Source organism: Eublepharis macularius, chromosome 2 (assembly GCF_028583425.1).
Source record: "Eublepharis macularius isolate TG4126 chromosome 2, MPM_Emac_v1.0, whole genome shotgun sequence".
In the NCBI taxonomy this organism is placed as follows: domain Eukaryota; kingdom Metazoa; phylum Chordata; class Lepidosauria; order Squamata; family Eublepharidae; genus Eublepharis; species Eublepharis macularius.
This window is the reverse complement of record NC_072791.1, coordinates 219460110-219479242: the sequence shown is the minus strand read 5'-3', so window position 1 is coordinate 219479242 and position 19133 is coordinate 219460110. Positions and strand designations below refer to the sequence as shown.

The following is a 19133-nucleotide window of genomic DNA, read 5'->3' as shown; positions in this document are numbered from 1 at the left end:
CCATTGTTTAATCCAAGGGCGCAGGATTGTGCGCCTTCCTTGGTTCCTCCTGGAGCACAGAACCCCAGCAGCATTAGCCCAGTTGGGGATAATCAAGTTTCTTGCATAATCAGCATTTGAAACCATTGTCCAAAGACATTGTCCAAATTGTAATAGACGCAAGTTCGCTTTTGGCAGAAGATAATGTACAAGCGGCACACCACTTCAAAATACTTTTCTTATCAGGCTGTTTTCCTTATAAAAAAACTGCCCTCCGAAGTACCGTTTGCCGTTTGCAAGTCAGGTTAACTCATCAGGCCGAATGAGCCCTTGGTGATTCAGGTTTCTCTTCTGCCATCTGTCTTTCTAGGGGACTTTGCTGTGCTTCTGAAAGCAGGCATGACTGTGAAGCAGGCCATTGTTTACAACCTCCTCTCGGCCATGATGGCTTATGTGGGAATGCTGATAGGAACGGCTGTGGGACAGTATGCCAACAACATCACCCTCTGGATCTTCGCAATCACGGCTGGCATGTTCCTCTATGTAGCCCTGGTGGATATGGTAAGAGTTAGGGTTGCTTCGAATTAGCCCAAGGCAAAGCAGTTGCTGAAAGCAGGCTGCAGAGACTCCCTGCAGTTTCTCGCTTTATCACTATTTTAAGGGTTTTTCACACCCTGGGGCCCCGGGTGTCCACAAGGTTACTTTCGGGGTCTGCTAGTCTTTTGTGAAGATGAAAAGTTAGCACTTCTCATGTCCAGCCCTCCAACATGAAAATGGCAGCCTCTTCTAGCCCTGGAGACATGGATGCTGCGTCTTGGAAGATGGGGATGAAATCAGCTTTTCCCTCTCTTTCAAAGGGTGGAGAGCTCACAGGACTGGTGCTTCTTGCACTCACATAGCTTCTGGAGCCTTCATCAGAAAATGTTCTGATTGGTCACTGGGAATCTATAACTCAACCCTCAATTTGGTTGAGTGGCACCAAGGAAGGACAATCCTAAGGGCAGGGCTTTTTTTCTGGGAAAAGAGGTGGTGGAACTCAGTGGTGGAACTCAGGACCGCACAATGACGTCACTTTGGGTCAGCTGGAACAAGGCGGGAGTTTTTTAAAGTTTAAATCGCCCTCGGCGAAAATAGTCACATGGCCGGTGGCCCCGCCTCCTGATCTCCATACAGAGGGGAGTTTAGATTGCCCTCCACGCCACTCTGGCAGTGCGGAGGGCAATCTAAACTCCCCTCTGTCTGGAGATCAGGGGGGCAGGGCCACCAGCCATGTGACCATTTTTAAGAGGTGCCGGAACTCCATTCCACCACGTTCCCGCTGAAAAAAAGCCCTGCTGGTGGTGGGGGTGGCATAATTAATTCTGGTATAAAAGAGAACTGGTTTTCACTCTATTCGGAGCTGTTAATATCTTCCGTATAATGCTTGTGCAGGTTCCTTTTTTAAAAATATACTGTTATCTCATGCTACGGTCTTGCACGAATCATAGCCGAGTGTGGGACTCTCCATTGCTTTCCTGAGAGGAATGTTTCTCCTGTTTTCTATCTTTCAGCTTCCAGAGATGCTTCATGGTGATGGTGACCATGAAGAGCATGGCTACTGTCCGGTGGGGCAGTTCATCCTTCAGAATTTAGGGCTGCTCTTGGGATTTGCCATTATGTTGGTGATTGCCCTTTATGAAGACAAAATAGTGTTGGACATCCAGTTTTGACCGTTTCCAGTACTCAGCTGTGGTTACACAACACCATTACTGTAGTATGGCTTTCAGTCTGCACTGTTGTACTGTATGCACATCATTCCCAGGCAGAGCGGCGGCTACGAGCCAGAGCTCTTGGTGTCTGCGCAAACAAGCTCCTGCTTTCTAGCTAAAACAAAACAGAAAAAAGGCCTGATTTGAATGTGGTGCAGCTTCTCCAAGGTAAAAGCCTACATCGTAAGCAGGCAGTGTCGGAAGCAGAAAATACGGACATGCTGTTCAGCAGGCCATCAGCCAATGCCTCGTTCTCCACTTTGCCACTGCAGTGTGCGGCAGAAGCTGGGCCCCTTGCTGGAAAAAAGCCTTTCATTTTTTTAACTTGAGTAAACGGTGAATACGTGCTCCTCTGCTGTGCCAGAGCTACATGTTATGCAGTCCTCGGTGGAGGATGTCAACAGTCCGTTGCCCATGTCGCAGTCTTGTGCTCAGAGCTGCCCCCCCCCCACTCCCACCTCGCAAGAAATATAAATCTGTTGGTGCATGAATAGGAAGCACTCTGGATAGGGCGTTTTCCATTTTTTTTATAAAACGGAATTTACATGCATGTTGTCATTGATGATCTTAACAGCAGTATGGGCGTTTGAGTTGCTGCCGATTCTTGCGTTGGCTGTGGGGTCCACGGCTTCCCAGGAGTCTCCTGTCTCTTTTGACCTGTGCAGAATGGTTGCTGACCAAAGTGAAACCATGCCATTTCCACACCGGACTGCCAGTTTCTTTGCCAATCATCCAGTCGGTACAGGACTTTAAATGGTCACTGTCACATGCAGCCTCTTACACACACAGACGATGTGCGAATATGTCCCCTTCAGCAAGCAGCTCTGCAACTTCACAGTGGGGCAGGGAGGGCTGCAGATTCTAGTATTTTAGTTCATGCTATGCTGTACTTTGACCTTTGGAAGTGGAGCAGGTCGAAAGCTTCTGCATCAAGCCCCAGAGGCCTGCGTTTTCCACAACAGGGGTGGCATGACAAACATTAGGTATTTGATGTTAGTTTGTAGACGTTGTTAGCAAAATGCCAAATAGATAATCCTGCTGGGGTGAAGGTTCTCTCTGGCCCTTTCCTGGAATAGCTCAGTGTGTAACGGGCTTCTTGAGATCTGAACTACTGACAAGGCCTACTGTGGGTTTGTTGTTTTGTTCCTCAGATGGAACGACTGCGTTTGGATTTCCTCCGCTGCAACAGCCAGATTTGTTCTTGCTTTATACCCTTCTAAAACCCAGGCAGAGAAGTGCTGATCCAAGCATCAGAGCAGTGTCCCATGGAGGTAGTCGTGGTGCGCCGAGAACGGTTTCAAATGTGCCACTTGGAATACCTTGCCACCTGTGCTTAGAGCACCAGTCCAGGGCTGTGTTAAATGAGGCTGTGTGGGCTGTGTCTAATTTTTTGTTACGTTTTGGGTATCTAAGGGGGTCTGTTCCTGCTTTACCTCTTTAAATAATGCAGGGATCCCGCAGTTACAGGGAGGGGGTGACAGATTGGTTTCCCACCCCTGAGCTGCCTCCTTCCTGGGAGTTGGACCCCATACAGTTACATTGCTGCCTTCTTCTGGGTGGCCAGAGGGTTCCTGTGTTCAGGGAGTATTATGGGAAGGAATCTCTGCTGAGAAAACGTTGGTATCTATCCCTTTGGTGGTCACAAGGCAGCTGTGGCTGTCTTAATAGTGGCGCATGTGCATTGGGAGGCCAGGCTCCGCCAAAAGCCTTAACCTGCAGGAAAGCTTAATGTTAGTGCCAAGCAGCTTGCATTTGCCAGGTCCCATTTAATCTCTCCTCTGCGATCGTATTGTGAGTATCATGAGCAGTGCGAACCCTGCGCCTCTTCCATTCTGACGTGATGCTAATAAGAGCGCAGACGGAACATGGCAGCCGACTCCTCTCAGCTCTTCTCTCTTGGCCCCCGTCTCTGTAGATAAGCTCAGCTGCGTTCTAAGTAGGTACCGCTGAGCTTTTGTAGCTTTGTTCGTCTCGTAAAAATTAACTTGATCAGAAAGCTGACAGAGCCCGTTCGTTTCAAGTGGAAATAAACCTCGGCTACGTTAAGAGCTTTCTGTCTGAACCTTCTATTTAATCTTTGTCATCATTCCTGTTTCCGTGACCACCCCAAGCTGCTTTCAAAGTCTGTCAGACGACTTTTGTCGGGCGGCTTTCTTTGGTACAGTGTTAAGAGTGTTAAGTTTGATAAAGTACCGTTAGCTTCTGCCGTCGGTTAGCACGCAGAACTCGTTCAGAGTTTTGCAACGGTAAAGACCACAGAGTAAGGTCCTGCTTAGCTGGTCTTGCCTGCCTCTTTGCCGATGAGTTTTGTAGTTGAACATTTCTGCTCTGATCCAGGCAACACGGAGTCATGCTTAAATCCCATTGAGGTTGCTGGGACTTGCTTTCTCTGGCCCTGGGACTTTTGCTGCTTGATGGATACATCTCCCGAATAGAGTGAGGAGGGCGCGTGATGTCACAGAAGCCCCTTTTAGTCAGGAAAAAAAGAGTGAGGGACGATCCTGGCTTTTAAGGTTTTATTTTTGGAATTATGAGTCAATCTACTTCAGGGAGCTTTTTTATTTTGCTGGAATGTGCTACAGTGTAATGCCTCTCCAGGGAAACAAAAAAAGTAGCATTTTTTTTTAACAAAAAACAAACACTCTGGTCATGCTGGGAAGTGATAGGCTCTGTATTTACCATTCGAATGGGACGCTTCTTCATTGCTTGCTTCTGTGTGTGTGTGTGTGTGTGTGTGTTACACTTTGTGAACAGCAATACAGCAGCTGGGCTTTTCTTTGTTTTTGCGAGTATTGAATTCCCAGATAGTTTTTGAAACGCAAGGTTTTAAATGGCATTTGGGACAATCGCTATTCCGCTACATTTCTACCTGGCCTTCATTATTCCATTCGGCTGGAGTCCAGTCTCGGTTTCCGTGTACTTGTTGGAGGGCATAAATGTTCTTTGTACCTTACAATGCTGTCACTGTGTGACATCCCATAAGAATTTTGGTGTCAATCACACTGCACTCAATCAGCTGTGATTCTTATGCTTAGAAAATACTGTAGTCTCCTAGGAAGCAGTGTGAATTCTTCTTTCCTTACGGTTGAAACAATGTGATTATGGTCCTGAAAGATATTTGAGATATCGGCTTCTTTTTGGGTTATTTTTTTTTTAACAAACTCGTTTTTTAAAAAAAATAAAAGCTGGAAATGACAAAATGCTGTTTTGTTCATCGTCAACAGTGTTGTGTTCATCTTATGCATGTTCCTTATTCATAAGGAACGTCAGAAAATAAAATAATTGAATAAGCAAGTGGACTTCTCTGGATTTTGTTAAAGTCTTTATTTTAATTTTTCATTAAATCAGGAAAGACAAAGATTAAATATATTTAAAAAGATCCCCCCCACACACACACCCTGAAAGTCATAGTTAGAAATAAAAGCATTGTAAGATGCTTTGAGTTCCATTGCTACAGATGCTTTGAGCTTTGGATTATGAGTTCAGTTGGCATAAAAGAGCCACCCCTCGTCCTATCCAGTGTTGCTGTGGTTGGTCTGAAGGAAGAATCATCGCAATCACAAAATTGGTGGAATGGCCAGTGGTGGACAGAGTCCCTCTTCTCTCGCTGGTCTTGTACACGGGTGCCAAGTAACTTGGTCTCTCGGGAATCTCTGACCTTTTGCAAGGTTTTAGCCACATCTGTGTAAGCAAACGGACATTCTGAAACATCTTCCTTTATTCTCTTCCAGACCACAGATGAATCGTGAACTATTTCATTTGCCTTAGTGAGGCGAAATGCTGGATCCTTGTGTCCCTTCCTACCACACCCCACCCTCTCAAAATGCTTCCCATTGACTGCTTTTCAGTGGGTCTTGTTTCCCGTTTTGCAACTCTGTCCAAAATATTAAATTAGTAGACAGGCATTTCCAATCGGCTTGGCTAAAATGGCTGTTGTGTTCTAATGCTGATGTGGCAGTTGGTTTCAGGCTTCAAACTTGTGCAAGTAAATTTCACTCTAGTGAGAAATACTTTTGAGTGGATAACTAGACTTGTAGAACAAAATTTGAGTCCAGTAGCTCTTTTAAAGATCACAGCAAAAAAGGCAAGTGTAACAAACAAGCCAAAAGACCGTGGAATAGCTACTCCAGTTGTATTGTATTTGCAACAAGCAAGCCGAACAGAAAGGAAGAAAAAAAAGGGGGGGGGAGCGCCTGGGTTCTTGGCTGCTCCCGATGGGAAAATGGCAACGGGTTTGCCAGGCTAAATTATCCCGTTTCGCAATAAATTAAGCTTCTTCAACGGCCAATATCATGAATTCCTGAAAACATACAAAACACAATTCTTTACATAATGAACAAATTTACACGGAGGGCTAAAATAACATCAAAAATGTTATTTTAGCCCTCTGTGTAATGAAACGAGATAATTTAGCCTGGCAAACCCGTTGCCATTTTCCCGTCGGGAGCAGCCGAGAACCCAGGTGCTCCCCCCCCCTTTTTTCTTCCTTTGTGTTCGGCTTGCTTGTTGCAAATACAATACAACTGGAGTAGCTATTCCACGGTCTTTTGGCTTGTTTGTTACACTTGCCTTTTTTGCTGTGATTTTTGGACCGTTCCCCTCGTCGTTCTTGCTCCTTTAAAGATCAACAACATTTTCCAGGGTATAAGCTTTCCTGAGTCAAAGCTTACTTTGTCAGATCCAAATGACGAAAGCTGGAAAATGTTGTTAAGTACTCCTAGACTTGAATTTTGTTCCAGTGACAATGTAACAGTCGTTGCATCACCCAAAGTGATTTGGAATCTCAAATTAACTAGGAGGCACTGAACAATCTGTTGCCAGGTGATGAATCCAGATGTATGATTTATCTTCTTAACGATCCCATCCTATGCCTACCTAGTCAGAAATAGAGATGGGCATGATCCAAAAAAAATTGCCGATCCAGCTGATCGTGGATCGGCGCTGGTGACGATCCCGACTAAACGATCCACACCAATCATCTCCCGTTCCCGATCCATGGATCGTAGAGGCCAAAGCGGGGCGCGCTGCTATTCCCAGCTATGTGGGAAGGTGGGTGTTGGCGGCAGCCCCCGGGCCCGGCGGGCACAGGGAGACGGCGATAAGCCGCCTCCCCTCAGGGCAGGGGGTCTGGCCGCTCGCCAACAGCACCCCCCATGTGCCCGCCCGCCATGCCAAAAAGGAGCACACTGGCGAGAAAAGAACAGTGGGTGATGCCAGCGGCATCTGTATTTGTGTTTGGCCGTCAGAGCTGCCTATCAGGGTTTGCAGGGATGAGATTGGAGTGCCCATGGCTACAGAACACCCCCTTCCCCCTCCCTCCCCAGGCTGTCTTCTCCCAATTGGTGACTGCTTTGCTGCTCCGTGGTTGGAAGGAAGCCTTGCTGATCAAGGAAAGCTGGGCTTCCATTCGGGTTTCCAAGGCGACAGAAGGAGGGGAAACACAGCTCAGGCATTCCCCTGGCTCCGTTGCCCCGGGAATAGATTACTGGCGCCCGAGTGTCTGGCTTCCCGATCCGAGCACGATCCAGCCCCCCCTCCCGATCGCTGGATCGTTGGCCGTGGCCGATCACGATCCGCTGAGTCATGATCGCGCGATTGCCATTATCGTGGGTTTCTTGGGATCGTAATGCGGATCATGCCCATCTCTAGTCAGAAGTAAGACTTTTTTGCATTCCGTGTAATTTATTGCTAAGTAAGTGCATAAGATTGTAGCCTAAATTGAAGTTCAGACATTCTACACTCAAATTCAGATACATGGTAATAAATACTAACCACTGGCATATTATCATAAAGGATTTTAGGATATGATTCTCCAAGTTTCTTAGTCTTCCTGTTCCAGCGAGCTCCATCCAGGAACAATCCATGAATGAAGACACCTGCGTTTTAAAATAAGCAGCAGTAAGCGCATGAGGCGAGAGCCAGCGCATTTCAAATGGCAAAGTGAAGCAAGGTTGTGTGTGTGTACTGCAGGTGTTTAAAAGCACATAGGGTGTTTGTGTTGGATTATAAACTACAGTTATGGAAAATATTTCTGAATGGATTCCTTTGGCTTAGCTATTATACTGAGATAAGAACTTACTTTGCATAATTTCATAAATGCTTGTGGGGGAGGAGCAGGGACCAAGTGCACAAAAGTGTACATTTGCCTGTGCCTGCATTTATGTAAATGAATGTAAGGTCTACAGCATATCACACAGCAGTGAACAAGCTATGGAGGAATTGCTGGGCCATAGCATAACTTTACATTATTGCCACTGTGAAATCAAGAGAATAGCCATGAAATCTACAAATCAGCACTCTGCTGGTTCAAATCCCACTACTGCCCTGAGCTCAGCAGGTGGCCTTGGGTGAGCTCCTCCACTCAGCCCCAGCTCCCCAGTGGTATTGTGGGGATAATAATAACACTGTCTTTGTTCAATTCCTCTGAGTAAGACACTATCTAGAAGAGCAGTGTGTATAAGCACAATTGTTATTACTACACGAACAGTTTCTCTAGATGAGTTTTCCAAGCATGAATTCATAATTCTAGTTAGTATTGGAAATTAAATAATACCTCAGCGAAGTACCAATGTGGTTTAGCATAGGGTGTAAATTAGGGAGAGCTAAGATCACATCTCCACTCAATTTTGTATAACTCTGGACACTGCTGCCCAGCGCCCCCCGCCTCACAGGCTTGCGAGGAGAAAAATGGACTCTTTCATCTATGTACCCTTCTGTGAAGGTAAAACAAAATTTATGCATCAAAGCATTTTACGTTTCTGTATATGCTGGTGTAATAAATAAAGAGTTGGTTGTCTTCACCGTCTTCCGGAGGGTGTTTGTATTCCTTGTCCTCCAATACTTCATAGTCAAAGCCCAGCAGGTCTATGGGGATGGTGAATTTCCGGGCATAATTCTGCTGGGCTCCAGTTAAGAAGGCTTGAGTAAAGAAGAATCCAGAAAGCCAAAATGTCGAAGGAGTCCCATTCTCATACCAGCTCTGCAGCGAGGGGAAGAGGGGGAGAAAGTGGGGACTTAGATACATTTCACAGCATTTTTTAAAAGCCTTACATTAAATAGCAGGATTTTAGTCCAGTGACAAGTATTTGAAGAAGGGAGCTCTGCCTCTTCTTGAAAGCTTATACCATGAAAATCTTGTTGGTCTCTAAGATCCCACAGGACTCGAGTCTTGCTGTTCTATTGCAGACCATCAAAGCTACCTACTTAAAACGAAAATAAATAATATGCCAAGCCCATTTATCCAGGAGCATTTCATGTCACCGAAACTACCATCTGCCATTTTGCAAAGAATCATTAGCGTTGACAGCAAATGGCCGGAATTCCTTGCCTGTCTTTTCTCTGTAATGTAGTTGCTTTCCCAAGGATTGAGACTTGGGTTTTAATTCCAATCCAGTTCTTCTGCAGGCACACTCATGTGTCCTTTGCCAGGTCACAACTCCATTTGCAAAATGGAGCCAGTTTGGTGTGGTTAAGAATGGCAGGACTATAATTTGGAGAGCCAGATTTGATTCCCCACTCCTCTGCTTGAAGCTAGCTGGGTGATTTTGGGTCAGTCACAACCCTCTCAGAGCTCTCTCAGCCCCACACACCTCACAGGGTGATTGTCGTGAGGATAATAATAACATACTTTGTAAACCACTCTGAGTGTTAAGTAGTTCTGAAGGGCACTATATAAATTGAATGTTGTTATTATTTTTAAAATGAAAATGCCCATTTCTCAGATTTCTTAAGATGGTTCCGCATATTCTGACTTGAGGGTTCCTTCACACTGCCTTGCGAGCAGGGCCATCCGTGCAGCCTCCCAGCTAGCAGCCTGTTCTGCAGAAGCGTCAATGTACAGCTGTCATCTCCATGAAATGAATGGAACTAGCCTACCTTAGTGGGTTACTGCTTACATGGACAGATGACCAAGGTAGGCCTTTTGACATTCATTGTGGGGAGCATATGCAGCTGTACAACTGCCATTGGGAATTCATTAAAATCCCAACACGCGGAGCAGTTGGTGCAGCGCGAGATGCTCACCTGTAAGAACTTCAGTCTGGCAAGGAAGTCATTCACGTAGCTTCCAAGTGGCTTCAGGCTTGGGTAAGACTTGTTCATCCACATGCCTGGAATTTTGCCCTTCAAGATGCTGCTCACCACCTCCTCCAGCTCTGCAGACATCACCACCAGACCCTGGGTGAGATGGGGAAAGGGGGAAACACACGGGCACGGACTTGCCTTAGTCGGCTTCCGTCACGATGTTTAGTAACACCCTCAATAAAGCAAGTTCAATAAATGTTACCACTGGTTTATCTGCAGTTCAGAGAAGCAAAGGTATGAATTGAAATAAAATAAGTTAAATAAGGAAAAGAACTCTAATTTTCCTGTTACCTACTATTTTCCTGTATTTGTTTAATTTATTTACTTCATTTATACCCTACCTCCTCTTCTGCTGAAAACCCAAAGAGGCTTACATTGTTCTATTCTATTTTATTTTCACTACAACCCAGTGAGGTAGGTCAGGCTGAGAAGGTGCAACTGCCCCAAGGTCAGCCAGCAACCTTCCATGGCAGAGTGGGGCTCAAACCTAGGTCTCTGCTGGAAATCAAGAATTAGGCCTTTGTTTTTTTAAAGATCTCTTGAAAACGTGTTTTACGCCCTCAGCCTTGCCTTTCCATTTCTACTGTGAGCTCTCTACTTCCTTCTGGCACTATCTGGTCCCACAGAGGCTGGTTCACGTGAGGCCCACAAAAAGACTAATAACATTAATAACATTCGGTTTATATACCACCCTTCAGGACAACTTAATGCCCACTCAGAGCAGTTTACAAAGTATGTCATTATTATCCCCACAACAAAACACCCTGTGAGGTAGGAGGGGCTGAGAGACCTGTGACTGGCCCAAGGTCACCCAGCTGGCTTCAAGTGGAGGAGTGGGGAATCAAACCCGGCTCTCCAGATTAGAGTCCTGCGCTCTTAACCACTACACCAAACTGACTAGATGCTAGAAAGGGCCAGAGATTGTGTGTAACAGGTTCCGCTAGATGCCTGCGCTTGCACTGAATGCAAAGCTATCCCCATCCTGTGTACTGCCAAGCCAGAGGACGCCACCCTTACCGAGCATGCCGGCTTCTTTAAAAATGGAAGCACAGTGGGTGTCATTGCAAAACAGCAGCCAGAAGTGTGGGGCCAATCACAAATGGCTGCCGGGGGGGGGGAGAGGTGGGGAGAGGGACCACAGCCACAAACCATTGGAAGCATCCACAAGATGTTAGGAAGTTTCACGCTCAGCATCATCCAGCTAGGGAGGCAGCTGCTTTCAAAGGACTGTGCTCTGCCCATGCAAAGATCTGAGATCCTCTGGAAACTTCTCCTGCCCCAACAAGGCGGCGGAAGCCCAGGACCAATGCTTTGCTTTGGAAAAGAGAGGCTGCTTGGTTTTAGTTTCCAAAGAAAGGGAAGGCCACAGGGAGAGGTGGTTGAACCCCAAGACATAAAGAGGACTGTGTCTGTAGGCAAAGCAAGGGTGCCTGTCTCTGAGGCACATGCCTGGAAGGAGCTCAGACCTTTGCTACTCCATCAGCTGCAGGGGCAGGGGGGTGGTGAGCCAAAGCTCCCTGTTTTTTTCCTCTTTCATTGAAAACCCTTGAGGCTTTAAACCCCAAACTGAAGAAGCAAATAGGCACTAGGAAGCCCATCAGCAGGCACCAGTGTCCCTCCCTGCCCTACTGACCTGGCTGTGATTACGCTTAAATCTACAAACCCCCTTTCTCTCTGGCGACACCCACAACGAACTTTATGCTACTGCTGGCGGAAGCAGATCTTCCCCCACCACCCTCTTCTCTAGCAGCCCTTTTCGGCCCTTACAGAAAGGCACTGCTGGGAGAAAGGGGGCTCAAGACAAACAGCCACATGGGCCAGGTGACAAGTGCGTTGAGGAACATTACCTCTCCTCCATGGAATGACAACAGAACCCAGTGTCCGGAGCCCGAGATGCCTTCTGCACGGCCATAATGACTTGACTCATAATAGACTGCTGTCTAAATACTATCATCTTACATTATTGCTACGTCTGATATCCATCAGAGGTCTCCACTGACATTATCTCAGCCATCTTTACAACAATAAAACAAAAATCCAGTGGCACACCTGTATTTGTTTTTTATTTTATTTCAATATGAGCTTTTCATGGGTTAGGGCAAACTTCATCAGATAGATACAGGATAGAAAACTACTGGGGAATTTTTATGAGGCAGCGGGTAGCGGGGAGTCCAGGCTTGGTGTGAATTACACTCTGAGCCTTTCAAGGTTTTCCATCACGTATCTTCCTGATGAAGCAGGCTATTTGAAATAAATGTCATTAGTCTTTAAGGTGCTGCTAGATTTTTTAAAAATTTTGATAGGACAAACTAACATGGCAATCCCTTTGCAACTTTCACCACAATATTTTAGAGTCTGTCACTACGATAACCCCTATATTGCAGGTGAGAGGTGAGGCTGAAAGGGCAGTCACTTCCCTGCTCAGGACAGAGGTGAGATTTCCCTCACTAGTTCCCAGCTCGGCCTCTTAACCGCTATCCTGCAATGTTGCCTTTGTCCAGGAGCCCTTGCACCTTGACCTGTCCAAGCTTTCTTTTTTTCCCCAATGGAGCACAGGATTGGGTTGCTGTACACCAAAGTCCGGAAGATTCCTGCACTTCCAAAGGCAGGGTGGATTTTTCATTCTCTTTCTGACTTTGTTTCTGAGCAGCAGCATGCAATGAAGAAGAACACTACATCGGCTTGGGACAATAATTTACGAGCGGCATCCAGGAATGCCCACAACATCACTGACGAAAAGAGCCGTTCTACACATCTCCACAGGTCCACCTGAAGTTAACGGAAACTGACAGCCCCTCTCAGCCGCCTGCTCCCACTTAACACACCCGCTAGAGTCAGACGCTGACCTTGATTGCTTTCTGAATGTTGATGCAAGAGTCTCGTATTGTTTGCAGTAACTTGTTAAATCGGCCCATCTCTTGGACGAGGACAGTGTTCATGCTCTGGGCGTAGGTTGTTGGGTATCTCCGCATGGCGGCTTCAATGTGAAAGTCAGCAGGGAGCTTGCTTTGGATGTCACTGGCCACCTCACGGACGATCTCATCAGATGATTTTGCACCAGCACCCGATGCACGAGACTGGAACAAAAGCCGGGGGTGGTTAAACATTTCAAATTCAATTTGATATTTCAGCCGGGTGCTCTCTTTTGAAAGTCACACAGGACAGAAAGGGCTCTTCTTATTTTTGAAATTACGTATCAAAAATGTTTGATTGTTGTATGTCGCTAACCAAAATATTTTTTTTAGTTTATTTAAACCATACGTTTCTCCCCAACGGGTACCCAAAGTAGCTTTATAACATCTTTCCCTACTCTATTTTATCCTGACAACTCTGTTGCTAGGTTACGTTGAAAGCGTGTGACTGGCCCAAGGGTATACAACAACTTCCATGGTTCAGTGGGATTTGAACCTAGACCTCCCAAATCCTAGGCCAACATTCAATTAACACATTCTACATCTTTAAACTTTTTAATATCTTCTAAGTCCGATTAGTTTGCATAATTTTAGTAGTGGATGAGACCTTTTGCTCCCAGCAGTTTGCAAAGATGGATCTCACCATTGTTAAAATGTTTAGGACCAACATTTGTTTCTTTTTCCAAAACCGTAACAGCATAGTTTAATGGCAAGGATTTTGGAGTGCAGGCAATCCTTCTAGTAAGATATTTATCTTAAAACTATCTTTCAAAACTTTTATGATCAAATACAACTCCAGCACGTATGTAGAAGCGTTGCTTTTTCAGTGTTACAAAGCCAACATTTTAAATCAGATTTTTAAAAACAGATTGGGGGTGGGGGGGCAATCTTTACAAACTAGGTGATCAGACTAATGGTTGGATCCAGTAAAATTTCCATTAATTTCAGCAAATCTTCCTAAGTGGAAGTATAATTTCCTCCTTCCTTCTTCAGACCCCTAATTTGCCCCTCATGCCATTCTTAGGGGTTCCCGCCCCTCCCCCGGAGTAGCATTTCAGGAAGATCCGTGGGCTGCAGGGAAGAAAAGGCAGGAACGTTCTGTCCCCCTGGTGGAAGTGCCTTCCGTGAGCAGAAAGCTTAGTCTCAGGCCGACTCTAACAGTGAAATCCTAATCAGAGTTACTCCAGTCTAAGCCCACTGAAATCCATAGTCTTAGACTCTGCTTAGGATTTCACTGTAACAACAGCATTTGATTTATATACCACCCTTCCGGACAACTTAATTCCCACTCAGAGCTGTTTACAAAGTATGTTATTATTATCCCCATAACGATCACCCTGTGAGGTGGGTGGGGCTGAGAGAGCTCTGAGAGAGCTGTGACTGGCCCAAGGTCACCCAGCTGGCTTCAAGCAGAGGAGTGGAGAATCAAACCCGGTTTTCCAGATTAGAGTCCCACGCTCTTAATCACTATATCAGAGTAGATGGAGATGGATGTCAGTTTTTGGATACTTGAAAATGGCCTGCTGGAAAAATGGTTTCCTGTTTTTCCCCCCCGCTCATGTCTGGTCAGACAAGTCTGCAGGTTTTGAAATGCTACAGAAATGACCAAGCCTGCTTGACAGAGGGACATGTGTAGCAAGGAGCTTTCATTCCCCATCATATCTAATGCACAAGTCAACATACCTGTGTTAGAAGAATATTATCAAACAGCAGTTGCGTCTCAGCTTGATCTTTGGTGATATCAGCGTTGGCGTTCATCCCAAAGATTTCTGGGGCAGAGTTCAGAGGAAGAGTCTTTGTGTATTCAATATAGCTTAGATACTGAAAAAAAGATCAATGGATGGAAACTATAAATGGCTTGATCAGTTTTTTGGGGGGTGGAAACATAGGGGTGGACCTAGGCAGATCATGAGAGAGAGGGCAGGAAGGGTTATATCAGTGCTTAGTTCTCATGGCCCCTTCTTACATGCCAGGGTAATGCTGATCGCCACTTTGGGGTCAGGAAGAAATTTCCACCAGGACAGTTTGGCGAGGGATCCTGGCGGTGTTTTGCCATCTTCTGGGCAGGGAGCAGGGGTCACTGGGGGCGAGAGGGGGAGGTAGTTGTGAATTTCCTGCATTGTGCAGGGTGGACTAGATGACCCTATGATTCTATGAAATGACTTGATCCATTTTTTGGTGTCGAGGAAGCCAAAGCTATGTGTTAGTTGATGATCTCATGGATATTAAAGCAGCGATTCTATCTAAACTGTTGAGCCTTTTTGTTTCCCCCTAACAAATTTTCTGGTATGAACAGAAGTTATCGAGTCCTCAAAGCCCTGTCTCCCTCAAGTGATTTGTATTTTTTTCATTATGATGAGCAACATGTGTGTGTAGAAGGGACTTTGCATAGTTTAGGCCCAGGGAACAGTGCATTGTGCATGGAGAAACACATTGCATCCCACAGGGACCCTGTCAAAGAGCCACCCTGGTGAGATTTTCTGTCAAAGCAACATTGTTTCCTATAGGAGTAAGTGTTCAGCATTTATTTATAGCAGGAAACTTTAAAAAGGTCCACGCATGGAAAACATGGATGGTACTGGGGTGAGCCTAACCCTACACCCTGCCCTGGTGACTTAGAGCCAAGCTACAAGCGACGCCTGACACAGGTTGGACACTTGTCAGCTTCCCTCAAGTTTTGATGGGAAATGTAGGCATCCTGGTCTTGCAGCTGTAATGGAGAGCCAAGCTGTAAAACCAGGACGCCTACATTTCCCATCAAAACTTGAGGGAAGCTGACAAGTGTCCAACCTGTGTCAGGCGTCACTTGTAGCTTGGCTCTTAGTGTCGAGCTGCCCTGCTTCTACCTGCAAAGATGCTTCCTGGATTCTGTATCTTGGTCACATTAGCATGTGACAAAATGTCAGGAATTAGCTTCTATATATCCAACATTGGCTAGGCCTCAGTGGAATTAGCACTGTGGACTCCAACAGAACAATCTGAGGAGCATCCAGTGAATCTAGCCGTGTCCTGCTATATTTTCAAGCCTGTTCTACACTAAGTAATATCACGGCCATTTTCACACCGCTTACTGGCCACGAAACATCGCACCAAGCTCCCAGAACGACAGTGTTTTCCTGGAGCAATTTCGTGCGAAATCACACCAGGGAGACGTTGTCATTCCAAGAGCTCAGTGCGATGTTCTGTGGCCGGTAAGCAGTGTGAAAACAGCCCATGTTGCTCTGACACAATATTACTTAGTGAAGAGGGTTTCTTATGCCCTGCTCTAAAAATGTTTCTTCCCCATTTTAGCTCTTTTGCAGCCTCTGTCCTTTTCCATGGGACCTGAGGAGGACAGCATGTGGTGGACTGTGTCCCATGTATGGGAAGTAACTTACCTCTCCTTCAGGGGGAGCGAAATAAATGCCGCTAGAATCAAACTTGTAGTCGGGATCTGTAACGATGATGGGATTGTAGAACTTGTTCAAAATGCTGCGGAGGGTGCGCCGGTCCCAATCGTCAGTAACTCTGCCTCCATAATTACATTCGCCAGTCATGTAGCGGATGGCGTCAAACGGCAACTCCTAAGTCACAGAAACAAGCATTTTGGTGGCATGGCAACGCTACTAGACAATGTTTACTTGGAAGGGAAAGTTCACAAGGATCTGGGCTCTGTACAACTTAAATTCATGGTTCTTATCCAGCCCTACAGGCACACAACAACCAGCTGTGCCCCCCATAGCACCAGGTGACATATCCGCCTATTTCAATGGGGCTGAGATTAAATGGATTCTTATGAGTAGCTGGCTATGTTTGAAGAGCTGTGCAGAGGGTACCTCGTACTGATTCAGGAACATATTCAACTGCTGCACGCTGATCCGCAGGTCCGTCTCATTGAACTCATAAGGAATATTCCAACCCAAGGGGCCGAATTTTCGCCTCTCTTGGACCAGCGCGTGGAAAAAACAGAGCCCATACAGCAGCTTCTTGAATTCAGCCTTTTAAAGAGGATACAGAAAAAATGTCGTTTGTATACATCTTTCTTCTTCCTCCAGATTCTTAGCTGGACTACCACGGGAAACTTCTGTGCTTTGTTTATTCGTTTATTACCCTCGTATCCTGCCCCTTCTCCAGAGAGCTCATGGTTTCTGAATTATTCAAGAGGGCTTTTTTACTCAGGGTCAAAACACACGATACTCATGGGCAAGTGTTGGATCCTGCAATGATCCCTGGGAATTGTAGTTTAAAAAAACCATCCACTCAACGTGATTCTCAGCTGGGGAGGAAGGGGGGAGTTTCACACACACACACACTCTTTCAAAAATCCTCTGAGAACATGGGGTGGGGGTGGGGAACAACATCACAAGAGACAGGGGGGAAAGCCAAGGTGTTTTGCAAGCAAATGAGAGAAATCTTCTTTTTTCAGCAGAGAAATCACAGCTCAGATTCCCCCCACCTCACCCCCATTTCTGAGCTGAGGCGAAACCAGCTGATTGGATTTTAAAAAGAGAATCAGTCTCTCTTTGAATCTCTTTGAAAGACAATCTCTTCAGTTGAGCGGCTGTTCTTTGCAAGAAAATCCACTTCGCTTGGAAGTGGGAGCGGGGGGGGGGGCGGGGCGGGGAGGTTAGACTACCATTCCAGCAAAGATTACGAGACCAATCGAGTGTTCTTTGTGTGAAGTTCATCTTGTGTGTTCTGACCCTCAGAGGACTGTACCATAAGGAACTGGTCTCAAAGAGATTCATTGGTAAAGGGATAAGGAGGGACTATGGACTTGACAGCTATTGCTCTAAGTATGATCCTACTCGGTAGTTCCTATATTGTTTAATAGCTCAGTCTTTAGAATTACTTGTGCTCTGTTTCAGCATTTCTTCAGCTCTGTATTGGATTTCTGCTGCTTTTAAATCTTTGCAAATTTGCATGTATATACCCTATTACATAGCTTATTAAAATGTCCTTGAAATTGACTGCACTGAGAGCCAAGCTACAAGTGATGCCTTACACAGGTTGGACACTTGTCAGCTTCCCTCCAGTTTTGATGGGAAATGTGGGCATCCTGGTTTTTACAGCTTGGCTCTCCATTACAGCTGCAAGACCAGGATGCCTACATTTCCCATCAAAACTTGAGGGAAGCTGACAAGTGTCCAACCTGTGTCAGGCATCACTTGTAGCTTGGCTCTGACTCATGCTGTGTAATCCACCTTGAGTCTCAGTGAAAAAGGCAACCTATAAATAATGTAAATGCATAAACAATGGTCTCCTATGCAGGCCACTGAAGTGGCTAGACCTGGTTTTCTCTTTAGTGCTCTAAGATGCCTCTCCATGGCTCATGGCAGCAGTCTGTTTGCAGAAATCCCACCTCTGCCCTAGTCAGTCATATAAAAAAGGGGTGGGGAGGGTGAGAGGTTTGGTCCAGTTTTTAAAGCAAAAGGATTTGTGGGTGAGAAACTCCCCTGTGCATGTGGCTTAGCTCCCTGTAGCCTCTCTCCCTATTTCCCACCCACCCCAACACAACACACACACAATGTTTTTCTCCCAACCATGCCCATGCTCCCATCACAGAGCAGCCAGAGGGAAAGTGACTTGGAATCATAGAATCATAGGGTTGGAAGGTACCTCTAGGGTCATCTAGTCCTACCCCCCCCCACACACACACACACCGACTGCCCCAGTGACCCCTGCTCCATGAAGAGAGGCTGCAGGAAAATAAGACACAGGCAGCGCATGGAGAGTTTAATGCCCCTAACTCTAAGAATGGGACCTCTGCCTCTGGCTTTGTATATGCGATTGGGCAGACACGGTTTAAGCAAAAGAGTATTTTGAGCCACGGCCTGTGGTGTAGCATCGCCACAGTTTTGTTTTTTTAATTAAAATGTAGACTTCATCCCTCCTCTGCAAAAGCCCTCAAGGCAGTTTACAGGCATTAAAAAGAGTCACCGCAGTAAAGTACCACGAGTAACTCAGTAACACGTAAAGGTTCCCTGCAACAAAGCTCGCTGGGTGAGCCTGGGCCAGCCACTTTTTCTTGCAGCCTAGCCTCTCCTTCCCAGGGTTGATGTGAAGATAAAATCGGAGAGGGAAGTGCCACAATATGCCCCTCCTGAGGTCCCTGGAGGGACAGCAGGGTTAAAATATAATAAACAGATGGGTTCCATTTGCAGCAGCAGTCAAAAGCGAGGTGAACCAGACAGAGTTGGTGTGATGAAATCAATTTTTCTGTCCTGCACCACCCTCCAGAAATTCCACTATTCCAACCATCTCAGAGCCAAGCTACAAGTGACGCCTGACACAGGTTGGGCACTTGTCAGCTTCCCTCAAGTTTTGATGGGAAATGTAGGCGTCCTGGTCTTGCAGCTGTAATGGAGAGCCAAGCTGTAAAACCAGGGCGCCTACATTTCCCATCAAAACTTGAGGGAAGCTGACAAGTGTC

The 19133-nt window shown here is 46.1% G+C and overlaps 2 protein-coding genes across 8 annotated transcripts in view; one reads left to right on the top strand and one right to left on the bottom strand.

The window, feature by feature from the left end:
* Positions 1–5021, top strand: part of SLC39A10 (solute carrier family 39 member 10) — a 76447-nt gene extending 71426 nt beyond the window's left edge. For all 7 annotated transcript variants that reach the window (XM_054970888.1, XM_054970886.1, XM_054970889.1 and 4 more), the window contains 2 exons: positions 350–540; positions 1530–5021. In XM_054970888.1, the coding sequence (XP_054826863.1) occupies positions 350–540; positions 1530–1688 (350 nt within the window). In that variant the 3' untranslated portion in view covers positions 1689–5021. The remainder of the gene's footprint in view (positions 1–349; positions 541–1529) is intronic.
* Positions 5015–19133, bottom strand: part of DNAH7 (dynein axonemal heavy chain 7) — a 190041-nt gene continuing 175922 nt past the window's right edge. Inside the window, exons 54-61 of the mRNA XM_054970133.1 lie at positions 16537–16698; positions 16099–16284; positions 14405–14542; positions 12656–12886; positions 9750–9902; positions 8529–8706; positions 7500–7603; positions 5015–5408 (exon numbers count right to left, since the gene is read on the bottom strand). Coding sequence (XP_054826108.1) covers positions 5202–5408; positions 7500–7603; positions 8529–8706; positions 9750–9902; positions 12656–12886; positions 14405–14542; positions 16099–16284; positions 16537–16698 — 1359 coding nt within the window. The 3' untranslated portion in view covers positions 5015–5201. The remainder of the gene's footprint in view (positions 5409–7499; positions 7604–8528; positions 8707–9749; positions 9903–12655; positions 12887–14404; positions 14543–16098; positions 16285–16536; positions 16699–19133) is intronic.